The 23,822-nt window shown below is 32.4% G+C and overlaps 2 protein-coding genes across 3 annotated transcripts in view; one reads left to right on the forward strand and one right to left on the reverse strand.

The window, feature by feature from the left end:
* Positions 1 to 1,742: 1,742 nt before the first annotated feature.
* The window catches only part of LOC134229003 (RNA-binding protein 42-like), a 38,191-nt gene continuing 16,111 nt past the window's right edge, over positions 1,743 to 23,822 (reverse strand). The window contains exons 8-9 of the mRNA XM_062710712.1: positions 22,740 to 22,934; positions 1,743 to 3,139 (exon numbers count right to left, since the gene is read on the reverse strand). Coding sequence (XP_062566696.1) covers positions 3,027 to 3,139; positions 22,740 to 22,934 — 308 coding nt within the window. The 3' untranslated portion in view covers positions 1,743 to 3,026. The remainder of the gene's footprint in view (positions 3,140 to 22,739; positions 22,935 to 23,822) is intronic.
* On the forward strand, positions 7,413 to 13,503 carry LOC134228997 (uncharacterized). Of its 2 annotated transcripts, none has more exons than XM_062710705.1 (4): positions 7,413 to 7,680; positions 9,955 to 10,177; positions 12,475 to 12,597; positions 13,188 to 13,503. In XM_062710705.1, the coding sequence occupies exons 2-4, from the start codon at positions 9,970 to 9,972 to the stop codon at positions 13,259 to 13,261; spliced, it is 405 nt and encodes a 134-aa protein (XP_062566689.1). In that variant the 5' UTR covers positions 7,413 to 7,680; positions 9,955 to 9,969; the 3' UTR covers positions 13,262 to 13,503. The 2 variants fall into 2 exon arrangements, with proteins under 2 accessions (XP_062566689.1, XP_062566690.1); XM_062710706.1 differs by having other exon boundaries at positions 7,419 to 7,680; positions 9,955 to 10,168; positions 13,188 to 13,481.

Genomic DNA, 23,822 nt, shown 5'->3' on the forward strand with positions numbered 1-23,822 from the left:
TACACAGAAACAGAGCAGCTTATGTAACTTATTTCCTTTAAGATGACTCTAAAGCGCAAGATGCTAACAGTATTTTTCAGTTGTTTGACTACTTTCCATGTTAAAAGCTGGTATGTTTCAGAGAGTTACTTTCTGAAATCTAGCATCATGAGAGATATGTCCCACGCAAAATCTTAAAGCTTCAGACCCTAAATGTAAACGAATGTTCATTTTACTATTTTAAAAGATTAACAATACTTTATTATCCTATCTTTTGGCATATTTTCTATATGCAGCATTGTCATTTTTCAGCGCTAAATTTCAACAAAACCAAGACGAGTATGGTAAATATGCAAAGTTCTTAGAAAAATACTCATCTTTATGAATTCGGTTTGAAAATTGCAAATATAAAGAGTATCAAAAAAAGTTCAATAAATTCAAATTGTAAATACCTATGGTAGAATGATACAGATGTAACATCATACCGTTTGTTAATACAGCCCCCTTTAAAGCATCGACTGTGACAACTAAACAATGTTTTAAAGAATATGTACCTTTGACTTGAGATGTTGTCGAGTATTTTAAAACTGAACTTCCTTCTTACTTATTGAAGAACTACATTTTTTTTAACTTGCAGGACAATTTATCATTAAAGGGGCATGGGCATAGTTTCAACTGAAATTTTTCTTACCAATTTTAATGTTTACAATTCCTAACTAAGGCAATTCTAATGATCAGCAAGAATTTGAACACCATTTGTTAATTTACTAAGGAGATGCAGAACTTAGAATTCTTCATAATGTAAACAAGGCTCATGCCTTGTTTTTGTTTACATATAGAAATATCATGTTTATAACAAAACGAGATTCAGCAAATCACTAGAAACTGTCTAATTGTAATTAGAATTAACTAATCTGCTTTGAACGAACATATATTAGCATCTTTAACCTACTGGTATGTAAACAAAAACATGGTAACTGGGCCTTGATTCGTCACCACATGCAAAACAAAGGTTGGGAGCTCGTGCCACACCTGCTGTCTGTCTTGTTTCGCCTTTTACGACAAGACAACTGAAATTCGAAATTTTGATGAACATTAGAAATACATTAGACCTTAGTTAAGAATTTGTAAACATAAAAAATGGAATGAAATTTTTTTGGCTGAAACTGTGTCCATGCCCCTTTAAGTCAAATGCTGACTGACTTTTTCCATACTGATTGTTAGAACATTATTTACACACTGAGTTGTCCAAATTTTTTTCTTTTTTTCGCCAACATGACAAGGAGCACACGGCGGGTGTGACCGATCGGAGAGGACGCTCACTCCTCCATGGCACCTGATCCAAACCCTGATGTTTTGGAGGTCCGTGTTTGCTCCGCTCCAATTTCGTAATATTTCATGGATTTCTGACTCGAATACTCTTCGTTATCTCCACATATTTCACTTAAAGTAACTTAGTGGATTGTTTATAAATTTTTAAAACCATAATGTCAGATTTCACCTGAAAAGTTGCAATCTGATGAATCTTTCACCAACGGACAAATTTCAATCAGAAAGCTGTTGTGGATTCTGCTAAGGTGAGGTAAAGGAAATGCGCTGTCATGACACATTACACACCCCTCAAACATTAATTATTAAATAAATTAGTAAGCTTCAGAGAAAATCATTTTAGCCTTTGTACAAAGAGTTCAATAAAAAGAACAAGAAATGCATCATATATTTCTCAATTAATAGTTGTATTGGAGTAACACAAAAGCCAATTCTGTAGCTTTGTTCATTGTATTTTTCATGAATAATGAACAATGTCAAAGCCTTATAAAACGTTGATATCAAAATGCTTATCATTATTTTTTTTTCTTCTAACGAAAATGTTGAACTTTATTGCAACGGTCTTTCATTGTTTGAGACACGGTACACTTCAATTTGGTAGATGAGATATAAATAAAAATGAAATTAGAAAAAAAAAATAATTGTAAACCAAACTAATATAACTCTTAAGTTTTGAAGATGAAAGTCTGGCTATGAAAAAACTATTAGTATCTATAACTTATTTTGACAGATGCTATTAGTTGCAATCAAGAGACTAGTCAATTTCTCAGGGCAATTCCCAAAAGATATGGATAAATCTCATCAATATACTCATTCTAATAATATAAGATGTATATCGTCTTATACTTTTTTTTTGTTTTTTTTTTACATTTTTAAGGATAATTTTCCTTTAAAACTAAGCTGAAATTTTTCAAAACTTGACATTAATTGAAAGTCATAATGACCTTGATGCGGGATGCAACACACCCACTACCTTATAATTTGGTAAGATGCATTGAATGAGCAAATTTGATGATTCTACATCTTACCGTTTTTCCATATCATCGTAATTAAAGTTACATGGACCTGTTTTTGATGTGCGATGGATGGACATGCACATAATACTGTAATGGTTCCAACCCAAAAATTGGCGAGAAAAAAACGGTAAAAGGCAGGAAGAGAAATATAAAAAAAAAATGAACAAATTAAATTGGGTCTTAATACAAAAATACCTTACTAAAATGTTTCAGTTGAAACGCTGACATTTCATCAATGCTTTGTACAGTGTATAATACCTTTTACGAGTAGTCACTATTTATTTCTGTATTACAATTCATCAACTGACAACTACAGAGCCCTAGGCTTATAGAATTCATTATAAAAAACACTCTCTTGGAGCTTCTAGCAAATCAATAAACATAATCTTTAATCTTTTTCATTCATAAAATCATGAAATAAAAAAGAGAAAACAACCAAACACGTAAAATCGTTCAACGGTCATTTTCACAATTTATAATTTTTTCAGTGATCGACTTATTGTCCCGTATAGTAATATATACACAAAACAAATCAAAATATTTATAAAGTTTGTTTCATTTACAGTTTCCATTTCCATCAAAACACTAGAAACATGTTCTTTAATTGCTTTAACGTCCTTAATTATGTCATAAAACAAGCAACAAAACAGCTAATTTGCTTGACACGGCCTTTCGTCGTTAATTCCTCCAGCCTACCCACTGTTACCGCAGACCCAGGCGTTTCTTTTCTTTCTCCTTCTTCCGTACAATTTCAATATTTCTGTCTTTCCATGAACTCTTCCTTAATTTGATTGGACGGTTACCCACGTATTTTCCTGAAAAGATAAAAAAAACATTCACTTTTGCTTTTCGAATGAAATAACGAGTGAAGGCCAAAACAAGTTTCAGAAATATTATATATTGAATTGTATACAGTAAAAAAATATATAATAAATAAGACAATTTTAGTTTAAGTCTTTGTGTGAAATTTTCAAAACTTTGACATACTTGCTTTTAATTTTTAGCTTTACCTTTATATGCTTATTTTTACACAGGAGCACGTGCAAAAACAGTGTGAAATGCTAAAAATAGATTATCTTCAGACATTTTTACTTCGAAATAAGTATTTAATTTATATGACTTTATTTTTAAAAAAGTTTCATTGTAATTCACCTCGCATGAAAAATTATAAAGGAGGTATCACCCCGGTCGTATTTTTTACAATTCCGACATGCATAACAGGTAATATATCTTTGTGTGAAAATGTTGTAATTAATATAAAATTTGCGAGAAATATGATGTCTGTCATAAATTTCTTTCTTATATAATAATGATTATTATAATAATGAAATTGAAATAAATCAATAAAATTTGCAGTTTTATCCAGAAAATACAAGTTGGTAATCATAAAATTAAACATATTTCCCTGATTTTTTTGCATATATTTTTTTGCATTTTTATATCAGCATATCAAGGTATTTCTTCACAATGAAATTGCTATGCACCAAAGGAAGAGAATTCTAATATTAACAAACTCCATAAATCAAATAAAACTGTTATAAATGATGAAAAAAAATTCTTTTTGTAAAATGTGTACGTTATTGCTTAATAATAATGTTATGCCTATAATCACAGTTGCAAAAGTCAGCGGGAGAAAACAGACGTCGCTATTGTTAAACCTGCGGTATTGCATTTCCATCCCAAACAATGACAAAGTATAAATGAAAGTGCCTATTTTTCCTTCATTGATGCTTTGCAACTTTAGCTTGGTCAAATAAAAAAATGAAAAATATTTTAAAGTGTCATTTTTAATGAAAAATTAAGAAAACCAGTCATGAAAATGGGAGTTTTTTTTCGTATTCGGCAAAGAAAATGCATCCAGATTGCCTACAGTCTTTCAGAAAACGGTAATTAGTATGTTCATGGCCTTTTCTGTAAATCAATATCAAATTTAATATAGGTATCCGGTTTACTTTTCATATGATTTCAAATTGAATGACATGAAAAAACCCTATCTTCTACATAATTCTGCTAATGCCGTAAAGTACGGGAAAAAGAAAGTTGAAATTGATTATGACGTCATAATGGATCTAGCACCAAAAAATTAGTCTCAAGTTATTTACTAGATCTTGACCTTAATAAGATTTTTTATTAACAAAGTTTCAAATTCCTCAGGAGGAGGGGGTTCATATTAAATATCATATAAAATTTGCTGATGTCTTTCCTTATATAATAATGATGATGAAATTGAAATTCAAGTTGATATGACATGCAGTTGGTCACATGATCCGATTGTCTTGCATATGGAAAGCTAACTGCACGAGCCATTTGGAAAGTTCAGATAGTGACGTCGTAGAAACGTTATGTTGCATTTCCATAACAAAGTCTAAATATTGCCTTTTTTTTCTTGTCACACGAATAAAAAAAGAAAATATAAATATAAGAAATACAAGTTTCACTTGTGATGCTGAAGTCGGTAGTGATCAAATATATATAACGAAGGGCTTGCAAAATGTGAAACGGACTTCATTATTGGATAAATATCTAATATTACAAATCACTTGCGAAACAAAGTGTGAAAATATATCATTAAAAACATTGAATGTATGTAAACTTAGTACTGAAATGTCGGCAAAAATGTCATGAATCTTTGAAGAAATTTTATGATCAGAATGTTATGAAACTGATAGACGATAAACACCCTCCCACAACTAGTCTAAGAGAGGTTTTCACGTTTTGTTTGCTCAGTACCATTGCATGTATGTACAATATCAGACCTTGCTACATCCTAGACACAGGGTTTATTAAGCAATAAATCGTGCGCATACAGTTCTCAATTTTACTACAGCAAATTTCCAGAAGTCGTTATCAACACGCACCAAGATCATAATACAATGGAACTCCCCTTTACACCCTTTCTGTGATTGTTTAGCACCTGTTCATCCCACAGAAGTACAGTAATTCTGTCCAATAAGTTCGGGAATTTATAAATACCAATAACTAAAATGATCATTTTAATTCACTGTCTTCTACCATTTTCTCTCTTACAAAACAGTTTCGAACTGATCTCATTATTTTTTTCATTTTTGAATGAAAAGGGTGAAGATAACAAACAGGGATCGATCTCAAAAAATCTTATATATCAATAATGTAAACTGTGAACAGTGCATAAATACGGACTCTGGAAATTTCAAAGGTGGGATCAGGTGCCTAGAAGGAGTAAGCATTCTCTGTCGACTGGTCACACTCTGCCCAGGAGCAGAGGAGAAGATTTTCAAAGATTGCATTAATTTTAGTGGTTTTGGCCCCACCCCTTAGGACCCAGGGGGGAAAGGGACCATGAAATTCACAATTTCTGTTCCCCTTAACCCATAGATGGTGTATACCAAATTTGGTTGAAATTGGTTCAGTGGTTCCAGAGAAGAAACTAAAAAATTTCAAAAGTTTACGACCGACGTACGACTACGGACGAAAACAGATAGCTATAGGTCACCTGCGTTTACTCATTTGGATCTTTTTTTTAACTACCCCACACAATTTCGTTGTCCCTTAATTATCTTTTTTTTTCGTAAAGAGCTGGCTCCCTCCTTAATCGAACAAATATATTAATCACTATAAAGTAAAAATACGATACGAGTATTTAAGATAAGGTTTGATTTGTTTGTTTGCTATATAACTTCCCTTTTGAGAATTTTTTTTCAACTTGGTGGAGCTAGATGCCATCGCATTTACGCATGACGACGGATGAAACTCAGAGTAATACAGCACATGTACGTCTCTCGAGTGAAAAAAATCTTGGAATACTTCAAAGAAAATTCTCAGTCATTATATACTTATTTCTTACCCTTATTGAGACGCCACCACGTTTACGCGTACGAAACGACGCACGGCGACGGACGAAACTGAGACAGTATATGTACGTCATTCGAGTGAATAAAAAAATCTTGGTATACTTGAAAGAAAATTCCCAGTCATTATACTCATTTTGCCTGATGGTAATTTTCCTTTTTTATCAATAAAATAAATGTGTCTCTTCCAGTGAAACTTTGTTTTGTTCACGACCGCGAAAATATTCATGTATGAAACAAATAGCTTGCAACCCCAAGAACATCGTGTATTTTTATTATCGAAGAATATTTACATATGATATTATACTAGTGATTTTTTTTATCTCGAACAAACAACTATAGGTACCTTATTTATGAACAATGGGATGAATTCCGTCGAGTTTTTAAAGATGATATGTAGAATCAAATCGTGCAATTTTTCAACATCCTTATTTACTTACTAAAGGAAAATTTCGAAGGTTTTTGTGATCTCCTGATTAGCATATCTCGGTTTCAGAACCTGTTGATCTTTTTCATTTATTCATGCTGGGTACTTGAATTAGAAAATATCAGCGACTTCTTTTAAATACGTAGATAGGTGAAAAACCCTCATGACCCTTAACAAAAGGTGATAAGGAAGATATAGGTATTTTTTTAATAACCAAAATGAAATTTACATCATTGTAAATTTACTGGAAGAGGTGAATTACCAAATCATAATTATGCCATAGAGCTATATATGGAAAGGTAATTAAAATTGACGATGCAGAAATAAGCAAGATTCAATGACTGTTTTTTTTTACTCTGAGGAAATGTTCGGCTCCAAAATACTGAGTATATTACAGCAAACTTGGATATATAATTTATTTTATTATACCTTTTACTTTACAAATAAATCGCAATAAAAATCTAGTATTGCCAAGGACTTTGCCAAAGGGTAATAAGAACAAGGAATAGGAAGATACCAAAATAAAGAAATTGTCGTTTTATGAACTTACTGTATCACGAATGTATGATGCATTGAATAATCATTGCGCAGTGTATGAATGCCATAGGAGATTCTAGCGAATATTTATTGAAATATCCTTGCTTTATTAATTTAAGTTTTAAAGAAGGTTTGCTTCTACAATTATAAACAAAGCATTTTTTGAACTTTCGAATTGTAATCAAAAAATCATAAAAAGAGGAAAATTAACGCAAATTCGTGATAATTTAAATTACTCGTGTTAAGCAATGTTTCGCCTCTTTTTTTCAAGGACAAGAAAACATCCGACAAATGAAATAATGTACAAGTTTCTTATGAGTTGTGAAACAGAATCAAGGTAAAATGTTCCAAATATTTTTCTTAGCTATAAAAACCGAGTTTCAAATAACTAATCAATCACGTTGCAATGAAATAGGATTGGATATGAAATTGATTGTAGCATGTCATAGGCGCGCATTATGTACTAGTTCTGTAAGCTGTATAAATATTGGCTTTGCTTTCGCTACACTTCGCATACATTTACTAAGGTAGGATCACAGCAACATCCAGGATCTACCTCTAAAAGGTAACTCTTACTCCTATCAAGGTTTAGCCGAACTTTACAATCACTTGTAATTAAAAAGTTAAATTCTATAATCAATAAAATAATTTATGATAACTTTTTGCATTCATTTTTAATTGCTATTTTATTTGTTTTTCATTTGTTTTTCAAGTTTTGCCTATAATTTTCTTTTACTTTTTCATTTTTTTTTTGGCTGGATTAGTATAAGAGGGGAAAATGATTGCACTGTGGCAAAACATATATATTATTATTTCAGTAAAGAACAAGTAAAGAAATAGTTTTTAGGAATCTTTATTGGCCTTTACATGTATATAATATAAACTATATAAAAAAAATTCATGATACTGAAGTTAAAACTGGATTCAATGACATTTTAATCAACATTGCTGTGAAACGTTCTGAATGTAATCAATAAGTTACAAGGCACTTAAACCAGAAATTAGCGATCGCCAGGGTCATTAGGTTGTGGTTTTGAAATCTTGATAAGCTTTTCGCGTCAATAGAATATATTTTTTACTGCACGATACTCTTATATGTTGGCGTTCGAAAATATATCAGAATGTGCCCAGAATTTACTCGAAGAAAAAATTCCTTCACCTACCTTTACTATTTTTCTACTGTACGTCATGTGAACATTATATGTTTAAATTTATGAATATTCAAGGAACGCAAAAATTAAAGCATGCCATCTTCTAGAGCTCAATTTTGTTTTTGCATCCATCCTCCATAATTGAAAATATAAAGCACAAGACGTAAAGTAAACCATTCCATTTCAAGTTTTGTTGATCAAAATTAGTTTTCAGTAGATGTCAAAATTTTAGATTTAAACATATTTCATTTAATTTAAACAAAGCTTGAACAAGTGGACAATATTGAGGTGGCATCAAAATAATTTTATTCAGTTGTCGGCAATTTAAAAGAAAATGTTGGTTTTTGATTCAAATTGCTCTTTCACTACCGATCTTTTCTGGAGAAAGTTGTTATAAATTTAAAGAAGAAAAAACGTATTTTTCTTTTCTGATATTCAAAAATTAGTAATACAGTTACCGTAACATAATTTCATAATTTATTTTATACATACAGAATAATTATATAGTGACAAATGGTGAAAGTAGAATTTCTGCTCAAAAGCTCAAATAGAAATCATTCTAACAAACATTCTACCACGAAAATTTAAAAAATAACGTTATCACGCAGAGGTAATAAAAGGTGAAGAGTTACTGGAGAACTTAGACAGTGTTAAACTCCAAATACGTGTGTATATAGACATCGTGATGTCTTAATCGTTGGAATCAACTTCAGTCGGGTCCAACCTATGGCTAAGGCTTCAAATTCTCATCTTAATAGTACGTAATATGTCATGCCGCCTGAAAAACTGATGTTTCTTGCGAAGGGTTTTGGCACCCTTGTTGTTCTCGTCTTAATAGAAGGTCAGGCCACCTTAAAAACTGATTTTTTTTGCAAAGGGTGTTGGCACCATTAAAAAAATTTACAAAAAGTGCAACAAACCACTTTATCTATAACCCACCACGTCTCAATATTGTTAGAAAAAACAGCCTCAAGGATGTTTGGCTATATTTGTACTCTAAAACCTTATATCATTACAAGTACTTTTTATATTACATATTCGTAGTCTGCGGCCAAGTCCATCTAATACATGTATATGAAAACACACCTACATGAGGTACTTCATCAGCAGTTGGTGATTACTAAATGGGAGTAAAAAAATATATCATCGGGATGTATATACATGTATACTACACATCTCAAAAGTATTGTATGTCATTTTGTAGATACCGGGTATTATTTCATCTTAATTAATGAATGCACACCTTTGTATTTTTAATAAAAGTAAAATTAAATTATCATTGGGAAGATGTTTCAGTTCAGACTTATTACTTCAATGGTTAAATAATGCACTTTACCTAATAAGTGAAACAAAATATGTATGTGAAGCATTGATGCCCTCGCATGCTGGCATTTGGCGAAGTTGTAAATTTATCGAAGCAAACCCCCAAGGTCAGGTCAAGAGATAAAAAATATTGTTACCCAAAGAAAGGTCTTGTCCCAATAATTCTACAAATAAAGATCCTTTTAAAAAGTAGGTCAAGGGCATGTTCAGCAAATGCGTGCATAATCTCACATGGGGAAATGTGTTTGAATTCGTTCAAAGAACACAAGAATTATATACTTGTACATTTTTTTTCTTTCCAGGAAAACAAAATAAGAAAGAAAACAAAATTTGGACATGAATTAAAACGTTTTATTTCTTTCCAGAAACACCCCTGTATAATGTCCACTTTCCACTTGGTTTTACTCGGCCTTTTGATTGCTGTTACTTTCTGTGACAAAAGACAGGGTGTGTTTGGACCGTGCCAGGGGTGGGGCGCAGGCTGCACCAGTTACCATAGTTACAGACCGATTCCACAGCCCCCTACCCGAAAAATTACGAGAAATGTTCACAAGACTCCTAGTTACATGTTTACGTCAGGTGAGTATGGTGAGCAATTCACCTAGTTTTATACTAATCAGCTTTGGTAACTGCTTAATTAATGGAATAAGAAGGAGCGTATTTTTTAATTAGACAAATAAGATTACGAGGCAATTATAGTAAAACTTGTGACATTTGCCTTACTCGTGTACTCGTTTTCCGGTTAATGCGATGCGTTCCAATTCCCTTTATGGTAACCTATATTTTTGTGTTGCTCACATTTTTTTATGTTATATACGGGCGGGTAGCATCTACATGCAATTAAATTTCAGAAAATGTACACCTGTAACATTTCATATGTTTCGGCCGTTACAATAAACATTTAATACTAGTAGTTTCCAACAAATTTGTGATTTAAGATTCGCTCATTGCTTGTATCTCTAAAGCAATGGCAAAGTCCTTATTTGCTTCTTAACTAGATCAAGATGTATGGCTCGCTTGAGGATAACCACGAATAGCTGCATATTTAGCTCAACTCCGAGGACATAGGGATGGTTATGAACAAAGAGTGTAACAACTTATAACATCCATACAGGAAAAGATAATTTTCTTCAATGTTTTCCCACTAAAATGACCATCTTACCAAGAGCATTCGGGATATCCTTCTAAGAGAGAGATGGGATGTTGCAATACCCCTAGATTCGGGGTAACTTAGAATATTCAAGAATAGGGGTCTTAGGAAGAACATTATTTCGTATTATCCTTTATTTCGTATATTAGGAGTGTAATAGTTGAGCAAAGTAAATACGAAATAAATCATAGTGAAATTTAACTTCCTGTCATAGACAAGGGTCGGTAAGCTATTACGAAACGTTCAATGGGCTCACTTGACGATTACGCGCCAACCCTAATGACGGCCTGAAGCAGACGACACCTCTTGATAAATGTAAACTTTCAAAATTCTTGAGAAAATTGGAGAATATTTTCACAGAGTTGCTTGAATTATCAATGGAGAATTAATAGGTAGTCATCAATCAAATTTCTGCAGATTTTTCCTTATGAAATATGAATGTTTTAAAAAAAACGTTGCTGACTTTGCTCTACGGGCAAAAAATCGCGTATTTTAGCTATTTACAGGATAAGAAAGAGGAGTGTAAATAATAGCCTCTGACTCTTTCTAGTTCTTTACAACCAAAAGTAATCTAAAAGTGATTAGTCCTACCAGAATTTCCCCCCATTTCAATATGATTATCATTATATCGTACGTTTCTCTGCTCATTAGTTATACTAAAGGTACTAGGGATGAAATGATTTTCAATTCATAGCTTCATCGGGTCGTTTGTCTCTTTTGACAAGCAGAAAGTGCTAGGACTTGAAACATTAATTACAAAGAAAATCAAAGAAATCAATTAGCGGATTCGTGTTATAGATTTAACCTTCCTGGCATGAATGACTTTCGTTTCCTACACAGTTTGAACATGATGAAGTTAGGGGCATCAAAAGTTCAGCTTATCTAAAATGAAAGATTCTCATCCGTCTTAAAAAACAGCATCGTTTGAACTTTCTCTTCAAAAACAAAAACGTATTTTAAAAGTATTTTAATAACTTTAGTAACCTTTAATTTTTTTTCTATGCTTAACATTAAGAACATTTCTTTTATATTTCAATGCCTCCTTTTTGAACAAAAACTTAATAATTAATATAAAAATTGCAACAAGTAATAACAGAATGCCCTATGAAAAGGGAATATTGGAAAAGAAATTCTTTAACAGTCTACATGTATGTAACTTTGGAGATTGGAGGAAATGAAAATGAATCAAAGGATTGTGCAAGACAATAAAATTCAGGATAAAAAATAGAAAACATCTGCGACATTTAATGAAAAAATATTACTTTTGAAATAAATGTAATGCAAAATACGTAATTTATTCAAGAAAAAAAATACAACAATATAGTGCATCTTGAAATAAAATCAACAAATTGAATATTTTATGGGGGAAAAGTCACTATATGTGATTGATCTTTTTTATTATTATAGCATAAAGTGCAGATAATAACTAATTCATCCCTCTACTCTTAAAATTAACATTTTTCAATTAAACAAACATTTCACCTATGATGTCTTTTGCATAATTTTTAATTTGTGGGGGATGCACTGCATACAATTGCTAAAAACAGATGATTTCTAAAAATGGATCCATAAAAGAAACAACAGCAAATTTTTATTGCTTTACAGATATAACAACTACGATCTAAATCAAACAGCATGACCATCGTAAACTTAAGCTTATACTCATTTTTCTTCAAAACTGGTTTTTTTACTCATCAAACTTTCATAATAAACCTTAACTTTTATAATACTTTAGGTTCATCATGGAAGCCAATTGGAAAACGAAGAGATGACACAAAGAAGCGGACCTCCTGGTTCACCGACATTCCATACCTTAGAAACCCCTTCCTCTCCTACCCCCGACTCAAAAGTGGATCAGGTATGAACACTCAATGAAACATTCATATAGAAGATTAGTTTGACTACAGACAACATATATCTATAAATACTGTATACAGTGAAACCTTTGCCTCTGTTTTTATTTCGGCTCCTTTTGCAAACACAAAAGTGGGTGAATTCAAAATGGGGCAAATTAAAAATTCATAATTTCTTAAACAAAATTCTGACTGGGCACTTGAACAGGGCAAAATTTTCTGCAAATGTGAAAGGGACTTTATAAAGTGGGATAAAAATAATCCTGTAAATAGCTGGTACTTTAAATTACTAGTAGATATACATAATTAAGCTCCCATCAACCAATATTTTCTTGATTGTTTATGAACACTGAAACCCCCTGCCCAATGAATTAAAAGAATTCCATAATACATGTATATAATATTGGAGAGAGACTGAATTAAAAAGATTCTTTTAAAACATCCTATGCTGCTTTATAAATTTATAAATTATATCCAAACAATAATTGGACCTCCACATTCTTAAAACAAGAACCTTGTTGAGGAAAGTTTATAATAGGTAGATGGCCACATTGCTTTGGGTAAAACTAAAACGTCTACCACTCTTTTTACTCAGGTAGCCGATTTAACTCTCTACACCGAGTGGCCTCATCACAGCAACAAAGACAGCCAGATTTGGTGGAGGTCTAATGAAATCTGTGATCCCTTTCTCTGGAAGGAACAACTCTTTCGAGGGAGAACAACGAATTTCCAGAATTGTTCAATTCAAATGCAATAAAACTGCTCATATAACTTGGTGTCTTTATTTTATAAAAGTCACTATTAATTTTTATGATATAAAAAGTGCAGAAAACAGTGGTTAATCCCATACATCCAGTTAAAAATTCACATACAGGGCAAAAACATGGACCCCTGGAACCACCAGTGGTGGGATCAGGTGCCTTGGAGGAGTAAGCATCCCTGTCAACTGGACACACCCATTGTGAGCCTTACGTATCTATCTTGTAGAGGGAGTACTTCTTAGTCAAAATTAATGACAAAAACAGCAATATCTTACAAATGGTATGAAATATGTTACAAAAATTAAGATTTGACCCAACAATAGGTTGTGTTTACAAACAATTTGTTGTAACGACTAAAGAATTTGTATAAAAAAGAAAGAAAGAAAGAAAAAAGCTGACTTTTGAGGGGTTTGCTGAAATCCATTTAACATTCACCTGTTTGTTAGTAGCTTGCCTCCCTTTTTAAAAACTGATCATATTCAGAGCTTGCTCTTGCACATTGGTTAAGATCAGATTGAGATATAACCACCACATGTAGGTGATGTTTGAATACATAAATAAGGGAAGTTGATGATGGAAAAGCTGAAGTTCATTCTATTTGTCATTTGGTATAGTAATTAGAAAGATATCAAGTTGACATTTAAATAAATGTAACAACTGTTTAAAATGCTAAAACATCAATATATATCTAAATGTTGAGTTGAAAATCACAGCAAGTTTTCTTTTGAGAAGGTTTTGATCAAATTCTGGTTCATAGAAATATATAAGTACAGGTCAGCTTAATAAAGGGAGCAAAAGTCCCTGGCATTCAGATTTCAAACAGATTTTTGAAAGACCTGGTCTCCAAAAACTTAAGCAACTTTTGTCAATAAGGAACTCCTGCTTCTTCAGAGTATTTATATTTAGATTGTAAGACTGATCGAGGGAAGATTTACAAATGTGAAGAGTTTCTGGTATATGCCAGGCAATGAAAAGGATTAATGATCATTGATTTTAGTATTCTTTTCTGTGCTCTGTTACCAAGAAAAGATTCATCAGCCCTGCTTTTTTCCAACACCCTAAATATAGCTAATATAATAACAGTCTAGAAGATGTTCTAAAATAAATTGACATGATTCTCTACAATTCCTTGTATGCACATCACTTAATCATTCCTTGAAAACAAAAATAAAGAAAGGTCAAAGCATGGTCAAGACTAAATTTAGTCTCTTGTTTGATGTGAAAATGAAAAGTGAAAAACTAGTGGGTAGATTCTATAAAATAAGAACCTAAAATGACATTGATTTCAATTACTACATACACAAGAACAAAACAAATGTACCAGTATACATAATGGATAAATTTTTATCAAAGATAAATGTACTTTCAAAAATGAAAAGGACAATGAATGGTGGACAAAAATGGACAGCAAATTCAGATGACCAGAATGGACCATTTTATTACTAATTGAGTAGATTTGGATATTGAATTAAGGTACTCTGATCCTCAGCCAGGAAAGATAATTCTTTAATTTATAATTTAATTCAAAAAGTCTCAAAATGAAGCTTTAAAATTTAATCTTTTCATCCAACAATTTCCATTTTATACTTCTCATTGTGCTCAAGGTTCTTTGAAGTTCTCGGAAAGGTTTTAGAAAAAGTTGAAATTTTTACCCCATAAAAGTATTTTAAAATTACATATTAAAAGAACTTGATGTTCTTTGAATGTTTATAACATGAAATGAAATTAGAATTGATTTATGATGTTTCGCAATGATAAGAAAATCTTTATACACTATGCATTGTGAAATGATCGAAGTAAATAGAAGAAACTCAAGTACCTTATATGTATAAAAAATTGTGCCATTCTTTCAAAGCCTAGATACCTATTCATTTCTAAAATGTGTTCCTTGATGAAATTTGAATTTGAAAATGCATAGTAGGTGTTTTTATTCGTATTTCCTGAATCTTTTTTTAGATATACTAATTTTCCCTATATAGTATGATTAGTTTTAAAGATGAAGTTTGAAGTATTATCATTGGTAAAAACACAATACTTTGAGAATTCAGAAACATTTTTGCAAGCATTTTCAATTACAGTGGACCTTCCCATTTTTCGAATATCATTTTTTTTCACGATTTTTCATTGGAACAAAATTTTTATAAATTAAAAATTTTGATATTGGCTTAAAACTGGTAATTCAGATATACAAATGCTTCACATATCCCTACAAATTGACTAGGAACCATAAAAGCAGTTAAGAATTTTGTGTATGTGTGTGTACCAAATGACATATATCTTATGAACAGAGTGCAAAGTCTTTATTTCCATAAATAATGTTTATTAAATGCTTTATGCTATCACTTGAAATCAATATATAATTTCTAAATTATTTTCAGAAAAAAATTTCAATAGCAAGTGATAACAGAATTTTATATTGATGTGTAAAATTAAAAGATCCTAAAAGTATGGGCTTTTGTAAAATTCTTTAAAACAATTTGATGTTCTTGTAATGTTTATAAACAGAATCTGAAATTAGAATTGATTTATGATGTTTTGCATGATAAGAAAAATCTATATGATTCTAACTGAACAGATGCTGACAAAATAAGGCATATGATTTTATTAATGTTAAAAACTCTTTAGATTATATGAACTTTCTTTAAAGTCTTAATTTAAATAAACAAGAGGCCCAAGAGGCATATTGCTCACCTTACCACATTGGCTCTGAATCAATTAAGCAAGGATTAAGTACATGTACCTTGTATATACTATATACAGGGAATTTTTTGCCCCCGTTTTATTTTCACTCCTTTTGCCCTACCCTCATTTGGGCAAATTTCAAATTGTGCGAATTCAAAGAATACAGTATAATTTCTTAAACAAAACTATGTCAGGGCAAATTTATGTTTGCTAGTAATTCAGGGTGAAAATAACCTGTATACAATAAGCAGTCTAAAACAACCCCCCAAACTAAGGGAAATGATTTGTTCAAACTGAAATCTACATTTACTGAGTAATTTTTGAATATGCTATCACTTGAAATCAATTTCAATTTCTAAACTAAAAAAAAAATTGGAGGTGCTTGCATGATTTTGTCCTGTTACAAGGTTTCAAGCCACTAAAGAGATCCTAATTGTAGCCGATCTTCTAAAACAATTTGTATGCTTGTAATCTCGGAATAAGAAGATTTTTAATGATTTTCCTCATTACATTTCTTTGAACAGATGCTGACAAAATAAGGCATATGATTTTATTAATGTTATAATGTAATAAAAACTCTTTAGATTATATGAACTTTCTTTGAAGTCTTAATTTAAATAAACAAGAGGCCCAAGAGACATATTGTTCACCTTACCACATTGGCTATGAAAGATTTTTTAAAATCATTTTTCAACAATATTTAAATATATAACTTTGATCCCTGTTGTGGCCCCTCTCTGAGGAAAATGCTGTGTCAATTTGAAAAAAAAAAAAATTGATATATACATTGGCTATAGGAGACTTTGATTTGAACTATTTTGATGTGATTTATGGTTTTGCTGTTCTTGAGGAAAAATTTTTATTGATTTTTCCTATACTTTTCTTTACAAAACTTTGGTACCACCTTAGCCCCTATAGACATGATTTGAACAAACCTGAAAGTACACTAGCTGAGGATGTTTCCATGTAAGATTTTCTGTACTATTGGTTCTTATTAAAGGGAATAATTTTTTTAAAATGCCATATATTTTTCACTTATTCATTACTATCTACACTAGGAAGAAGGCCTGGCCCTATATTTCGATAAATTTGAATCCCCCAAACCCCAGGATACGTTGTGGCAAGTTTGGCTAAGATTGGCCCAGTCGTTTTTGAGAAAGATGAACACCATGCACACAAAAAAAGCTCACTTGAACCTTCTGCTTAGGTGATCTAACAAGAGGCCCATGGGCCACATCGCTCACCAGAGTAACTTGGGTGATGCAGTTCTTTACCACATTTCCCCTCTTGCTGTACCTATCATGCCCTCTACCCCCTTCCCTTTTATGATTTTGATACTTTAGAATCTACACTACCCAAGGATGCTTCCACATAAATTTCAGCTTTCCTGGCCCAGTGGTTCTTGAGAAGAGGATTTTTAAAGATTTGTTCTATACTTTTCTATGTAAAGAGAGAGAGATTCGTGTTGATTTTATGGCCCCGCCCTACCCACGGGGTCATGATTTTAACAAATCAATATCTACACTACCCAAGGATGCTTCCACATAAGTTCCAGCTTTCCTGGCCCAGTGGTTCTTGAGAAGAAGATTTTTAAAGATTTGTTCTATATATTTCTATGGAAAACTTGGATTCCGGTTAATTGTGACCCCGACCCTACCCCCCGGGGTCATTTTTTTTTAACAATTGAATATCTACACTACCCAAGGATGCTACCTTATGAGTTTTTCCTTTTGATGCCCAGTGTTTATTTCGTATAAGATTTTTAAAGATTTGTTCTATATATTTCTATGGAAAACTTGGATTCAAAACTATTGTGCCCCTCCAAAACCCCGGGGGTCATGATTATTTTACAATTTATATATCTACCAAAACCCAAGGATGCTTCCTATAAAACATAAATTTAATGAATTTCCTGGCCCAGTGGTTCTTGAGAGGAAGATTTTAAAGATTTGTTATATTTCTATGTAAAACTTGGATTCCCTATTGTGGCCCCATCCTACCCCGGGGGTCATGATTTGTACAATTTAATATCTACACTACCCAAGGATGCTTCCACATAAGTTTCAGCTTTCCTGGCCCAGTGGTTCTTGAGAAGAAGATTTTTAAAGATTTGTTCTATATATTTCTATGGAAAACTTGGATTCCCTATAGTGGCCCCGCCCTACCCCCTGGGGGCATGATTTTAACAATTGAATATCTACACTACCCAAGGATGCTTCCACATAAGTTTCAGCTTTCCTGGCCCAGTGGTTCTTGAGAAGAAGATTTTTAAAGACTTGTTCTATATATTTCTATGGAAAACTTGGATTTCCTCCCCGCCCTACCCCCGGGGGTCATGATTTTAACAATTGAATATCTACACTACCCAAGGATGCTTCCACATAAGTTTCAGCTTTCCTGGCCCAGTGGTTCTTGAGAAGAAGATTTTTAAAGATTTGTTCTACATATTTCTATGGAAAACTTGGATTCCCTATTGTGGCCCCTCCCTACCCCCGGGGGTCATGATTTTTACAATTTAATATCTACACTACCCAAGGATGCTTCCACATAAGTTTCAGCTTTCCTGGCCCAGTGGTTCTTGAGAGGAAGATTTTAAAGATTTGTTCTATATATTTCTATGTAAAACTTGGATTCCCTATTGTGGCCCCATCCTACCCCCGGGGGTCATGATTTGTACAATTCAATATCTACACTACCCAAGGATGCTTCCACATAAGTTTCAGCTTTCCTGACCCAGTGGTTCTTGAGAAGAAGATTTTTAAAGATTTGTTCTATATATTTCTATGTTAAACTAGGATTTCCTATTGTACTTGCCCCGCCCTGCCCCCGGGGGTCATGATTTTAACAATTCAATATCTACACTACCCAAGGATGCTGCTTTCCTGGCCCAGTGGTTCTTGAGAAGAAGATTTTTAAAGATTTGTTCTATATATTTCTATGGAAAACTTGGATTCCCTATTGTGGCCCCGCCCTATCCCCGGGGGTCATGATTTTTACAATTTAATATCTACACTACCCAAGGATGCTTCCACATAAGTTTCAGCTTTCCTGGCCCAGTGGTTCTTGAGAAGAAGATTTTTAAAGATTTGTTCTACATATTTCTATGGAAAACTTGGATTCCCTATTGTGGCCCCTCCCTATCCCCGGGGGTCATGATTTTAACAATTTAATATTTACACTACCCAAGGATGCTTCCATATGAGTTTCAGCTTTTGAGGCCCAGTGGTTCTTGAGAAGAAGATTTTTAAAGATTTGTTCTATATATTTCTATGTAAAACTTGGATTTCCTATTGTGGCCCCGCCCTACCCCCGGGGGTCATGATTTTAACAATTTAATATTTACACTACCCAAGGATGCTTCCACATAAGTTTCAGCTTTCTTGGCCCAGTGGTTCTCTTTTTGATTATGCTTATGCAAACTGTGAACTTTTGTAGAAAAGTTTTCATTGCATTTTCCTAGAAGAAAATGTATGAACTTCATGAACTAATAACTAATACATGTATACAGACCTGCCTACCCTTTTCATTGCAAGGGTGTAATTTCAGAAAATTTTTGGTGTAATTTCAGAGGTAAAAGCGTAATCAATCATGTTTTCCTATTTTTTTGTTTTACTTTAATACTTTTTTTCTTTAAAAACAACCGAAATTGTACATTACTAAACAAAGCTGGCATAAACTTTTCTTTTTCGAATCATCTATTGGTGAAAATTGTGTTGTAACATACCAGTATCCTATATTAAACACAAAACAACTGCACACCAATTTGTATCAAATAACTTAATTGAAGGCTTGCATTTGTATGTTTACAAAAATCGTATATATATAACACTGTTTTTTATCTTTTTAGCACTCATATTTCTCTACCTTGTTCTAAGTAATGTTAAAATAAACTAAACTCATAAACTGAGCATAGTTAACGTAAGTAGTGCCTTCTCGTGTTCATCCGAATCTTCGCACTACCAGTTTACATGTAACTACTAGGTATATTATGTACGTTTTCGAACTGGTCCTCTATTAATTGCTTTTACCAGAACTTCTCATTTCATTTCAGTAGGTGGTACTTTGACTCTAAATTTAGACGTTCATAATGGATCTTAAACGAAAATATCAAAAGCGTAAAATTAATATAAGTGGCGTAATAGCGTAATTTTGTGGTAAAAAGCGGAAGAATTACACCAAAAGTGGAAGGGTAGGCAGGTCTGTGTATATCATTTGGCAATATTAGAAATTAAGTAAAATGACATTGACCTGATTTAAATTCATTATGTCAGAAAATATTAAAGTCTTCTTTGATGAAAAAGAAACCAACTTTTTGCTGAATAGTGTTTTCTTTGCATTCAAGTCTTTTAAATAAAAAGATTAATTATTTTTGTCAGAATGAAGTAAGAAAATGCCTTTTTAAGTTGTAAAATATTTTTTCCTGGCCTACATGTAAGATAAACTTTTGTAGATTTTGAAAAGATTAATTACTAGAGTATTTCATTTCTAGATCAGTCTTTCAGATTGCAAAGGTTATGAATTTTACTCTATCTAAAAAAAATTCTAGCAAGGTGATCTTCTAAGAAAAACCTCCACCTTTCAAAGGATCTCTTTCGATCTAATTTATAAATGCTGCTTAAGAAAAATTGACATTTTGATGTAATTATCCCCTTGCAATGAAGTTGGAGGGGGCATAATAACACACTTGTGTGTTGATGGTAGGTGACTGCGCTTATAACGGGGTGAAGTAATTTATATAAGGATCAATGGCATTTGCTGCCTAATGCTGAATTGAATATTTTTTTTTATTTCTAACTTGTTTTTCACAATTTCTGTATTGCAATCACAGAAATATAAATACTACAAATTAAACATAAAATTCAATATTTTAGTGTCATCCCTCTTTTTAACTGAATATTGAATTTTGTACAATTGTGATGAAAAGTGAATATTGCTAAGCAATCAAACAAGTGATTTTTCTGTGGTAATTCTTTTTTAAGTTAATATAAAAATAAACCTGCTGTAATTTTTTTTTATCTTGAAGCATGCAGTATATGAATGGTAAATAATAGATCACATTGATCCAGAACAATATAATGATCGAAGTTTGATTATGGTTATCAAACTTGATAAAGATCAAAATTCATGAACTATGGAATTTAAGCATCTTCTTCAAATAGCTGAAGGGATCTTATTAAGGTTTCAGTTTTCTGTATCTGATAGGAATGCTGTAACAAATAAAACAAAAGGCCCATGGGCCACATCACTTACCTGAGCACATATGCTTGAAAAAGCAGAAATAAGTTCAGAATTGAAACAATTAAATACAGATGTGTTGCAAATAACACTCTTTGGGTGACATTACCTGAGGATACTTCTATATTGATATTACTGAACATGGTTTTGTTGTCCTTGAGAAGTGCAGCATTTCATTTCCAAGATTTTTAAAGTTTTTTCCTTATATGCATTTCAATGTAAAAGTTTGATTGTTCAATGTTGCCTCCTTGGTGTTAGGAGTTGTATAAATTTGAATCTTCACATCCTGAGATTGCTTCTGCATTGATATGACCAGATCTGGCTTTACTTTTCTTAGGGAGAAGTTTTTTAAAGATTGTTCCTATGTTTTTCAGTGAAAAACCTTGATCCCAGATCGTATGAAAGCCATCAGGAAGCCAGTTCAGCTACCGGTACATACAAAATGAATAAGGTTAACAACTTGATTTGAAACTTGGATACTGTCAAATCACAAATTTTCGTGGGGGTTTAATTTTCATTGTTTTCGAGGTATGAAGATGTCCACTATGAAATGTAAAATGTTACATTCATAACTACTCAACAATTCTCCATCCATGAATTCAAATCCATACAAACCAAGAGTTTTTCCTCAACCACGAAAATTTGACCCTACGAAAATATGTGATTTTAAAGTATCTGAACCCTCTACAAGGACAGGGTGACCTTTTGCTACCCTTGGCAGCAACTGGATGGTCAAATCATTAATATATAATCAGCGACAGTTCAAAACATAAACATTCACTTATGTGAATAAAATTTTGTATAAAAAAAAAAAACATAAACATGTTTGTCTTAGCCATGATTATTCCATCATTGGTTAAGTCACATTATGGGAAATAGAATGATGTGTAAATGAAAAGAACACAAATGAGGGCATATAATAAAGTTGTTGACAATCAGTGATTAATAAATTTCTAGGTAAAAATAGCAAGTAAATTAAATAGATTGTTTTGTTAGCAAAAAATAGTCAATAACAATGCAGATATTGTTCTCATTTTTCATCCCCTTTACCAACATCTAACAGGCAGTTTGCCAAATCAGAATCTAAGTTTTCCCAGACAATTTCAAAATTTTCTGGTGATTCAGCATTTTTGCCAATTTTATCAGTCTAATGTACAAATTTAGAATAAATAGAAAGGATAAAATTGTTTTATTCCATTTTTTCCCTTTTTTTTCATATCAATATCACTTTCTTCATGTCAAAATTTTTTTCCTGGTTCATAAATTTTAAGATAGTCTACTATCACCGAAATGAATTAAGCAAGCCTAACCAAAAATAAGACATTTATGATAATAATTTATTCCATCTGTTAAGTGTCATCAAAATTTGAAGCTTTATTTGCCACAAAATGAAATCAATTTACATTACACATATTTTTATAAGTAAGAAAATTTAAAACACCACTCGTAAAACAAATACTCGGACTTACCATTCATTTCTCTCATGGCCTGTACAAAATCATTAGGATCTTTAAAGCTGACGAAGCCGTAACCCTTTGTTTTGTTTGTTCTCTTGTCTCGTACAACTTTAGACTTTAAAAATGAGGGGTATCTACTGAACGCACGAGCTAAAACCTCATCTGTCACTTCATTTCCCAAATCCCCACAAAATATCCTAAAGTCATCTGTAAACACAAAATGATCTAGTCTGAAAATTATTTAAACAATAAACAAGAGGCCCATGGGCCACATCGCTCACCTGAGAAGCTTTGACCATTCTGTTCTTCACCAGATTTCACCCTTGTTATACATAATGCATCCCCACCCTACCCCACTGATCATAATTTAGACATTTTGAAATCTACACTACCGCATGATCCTTCCATGGGCACATATGTTTCAGCTTTTTGGCTCAGTGGTTCCCGAGAAGAAGATTTTCAAAGATTTTTCCTATATATTTCTATGTAAAACTTTGATTCCCTATAATGGCCCCGCCCTTCCCCCGGGGGTCATGATTCCTAAAATTTAGAATTTACACTACCCCAGAATGCTTCCACATAAGCTTCACTTTTTCTGGCCAAGTGGTTCTTAAGAAGAAAATTTTCAAAGATTTTTCCTATATATTTCTATATAAAACTTTGATTCCCCATTGTCGCCCCACCCATCCCCCGGGGGTCATTAATTGAACAATTTAGAATCTACATTATACCAGGATGCTTCCACATAAGTTTCAGCTTTTCTGGCCCAGTGGTTCTTGAGAAGAAGATTTTCAAAGATTTTTCCTATATATTTCTATGTAAAAATTTGATACCCCATTGTGGCCCCGCCCTTTCCCTGGGGGTCATGATTTGAACAATTTAGAATCTACATTATACCAGGATGCTTCCACATAAGTTTCAGCTTTTCTGGCCCAGTGGTTCTTGAGAAGAAGATTTTCAAAGATTTTTCCTATATATTTCTTTATAAAACTTTGATTCCCCATTGTGGCCCCACCCATCCCCCGGGGGTCATTAATTGAACAATTTAGAATCTACATTATACCAGGATGCTTCCACATAAGTTTCAGCTTTTCT

The sequence above is a fragment of the Saccostrea cucullata genome, unplaced genomic scaffold (genome assembly GCF_032062105.1).
Source record: "Saccostrea cucullata isolate Sc308-1 unplaced genomic scaffold, CSIRO_AGI_Scuc_v1 ctg253, whole genome shotgun sequence".
NCBI lineage: Eukaryota > Metazoa > Mollusca > Bivalvia > Ostreida > Ostreidae > Saccostrea > Saccostrea cuccullata.

Bases quoted from the DNA above. Each gene is read 5' to 3' on its own strand.
- LOC134228997 (XM_062710705.1), top strand. From the start codon at position 9,970: ATGTCCACTTTCCACTTGGTTTTACTCGGCCTTTTGATTGCTGTTACT. The intron at 10,178-12,474 runs GTGAGCAATTCA...ATAATACTTTAG, and splicing joins GTTTACGTCAGGTGAGTATG to GTTCATCATGGAAGCCAATT. The intron at 12,598-13,187 runs GTATGAACACTC...CTTTTTACTCAG, and splicing joins CCGACTCAAAAGTGGATCAG to GTAGCCGATTTAACTCTCTA.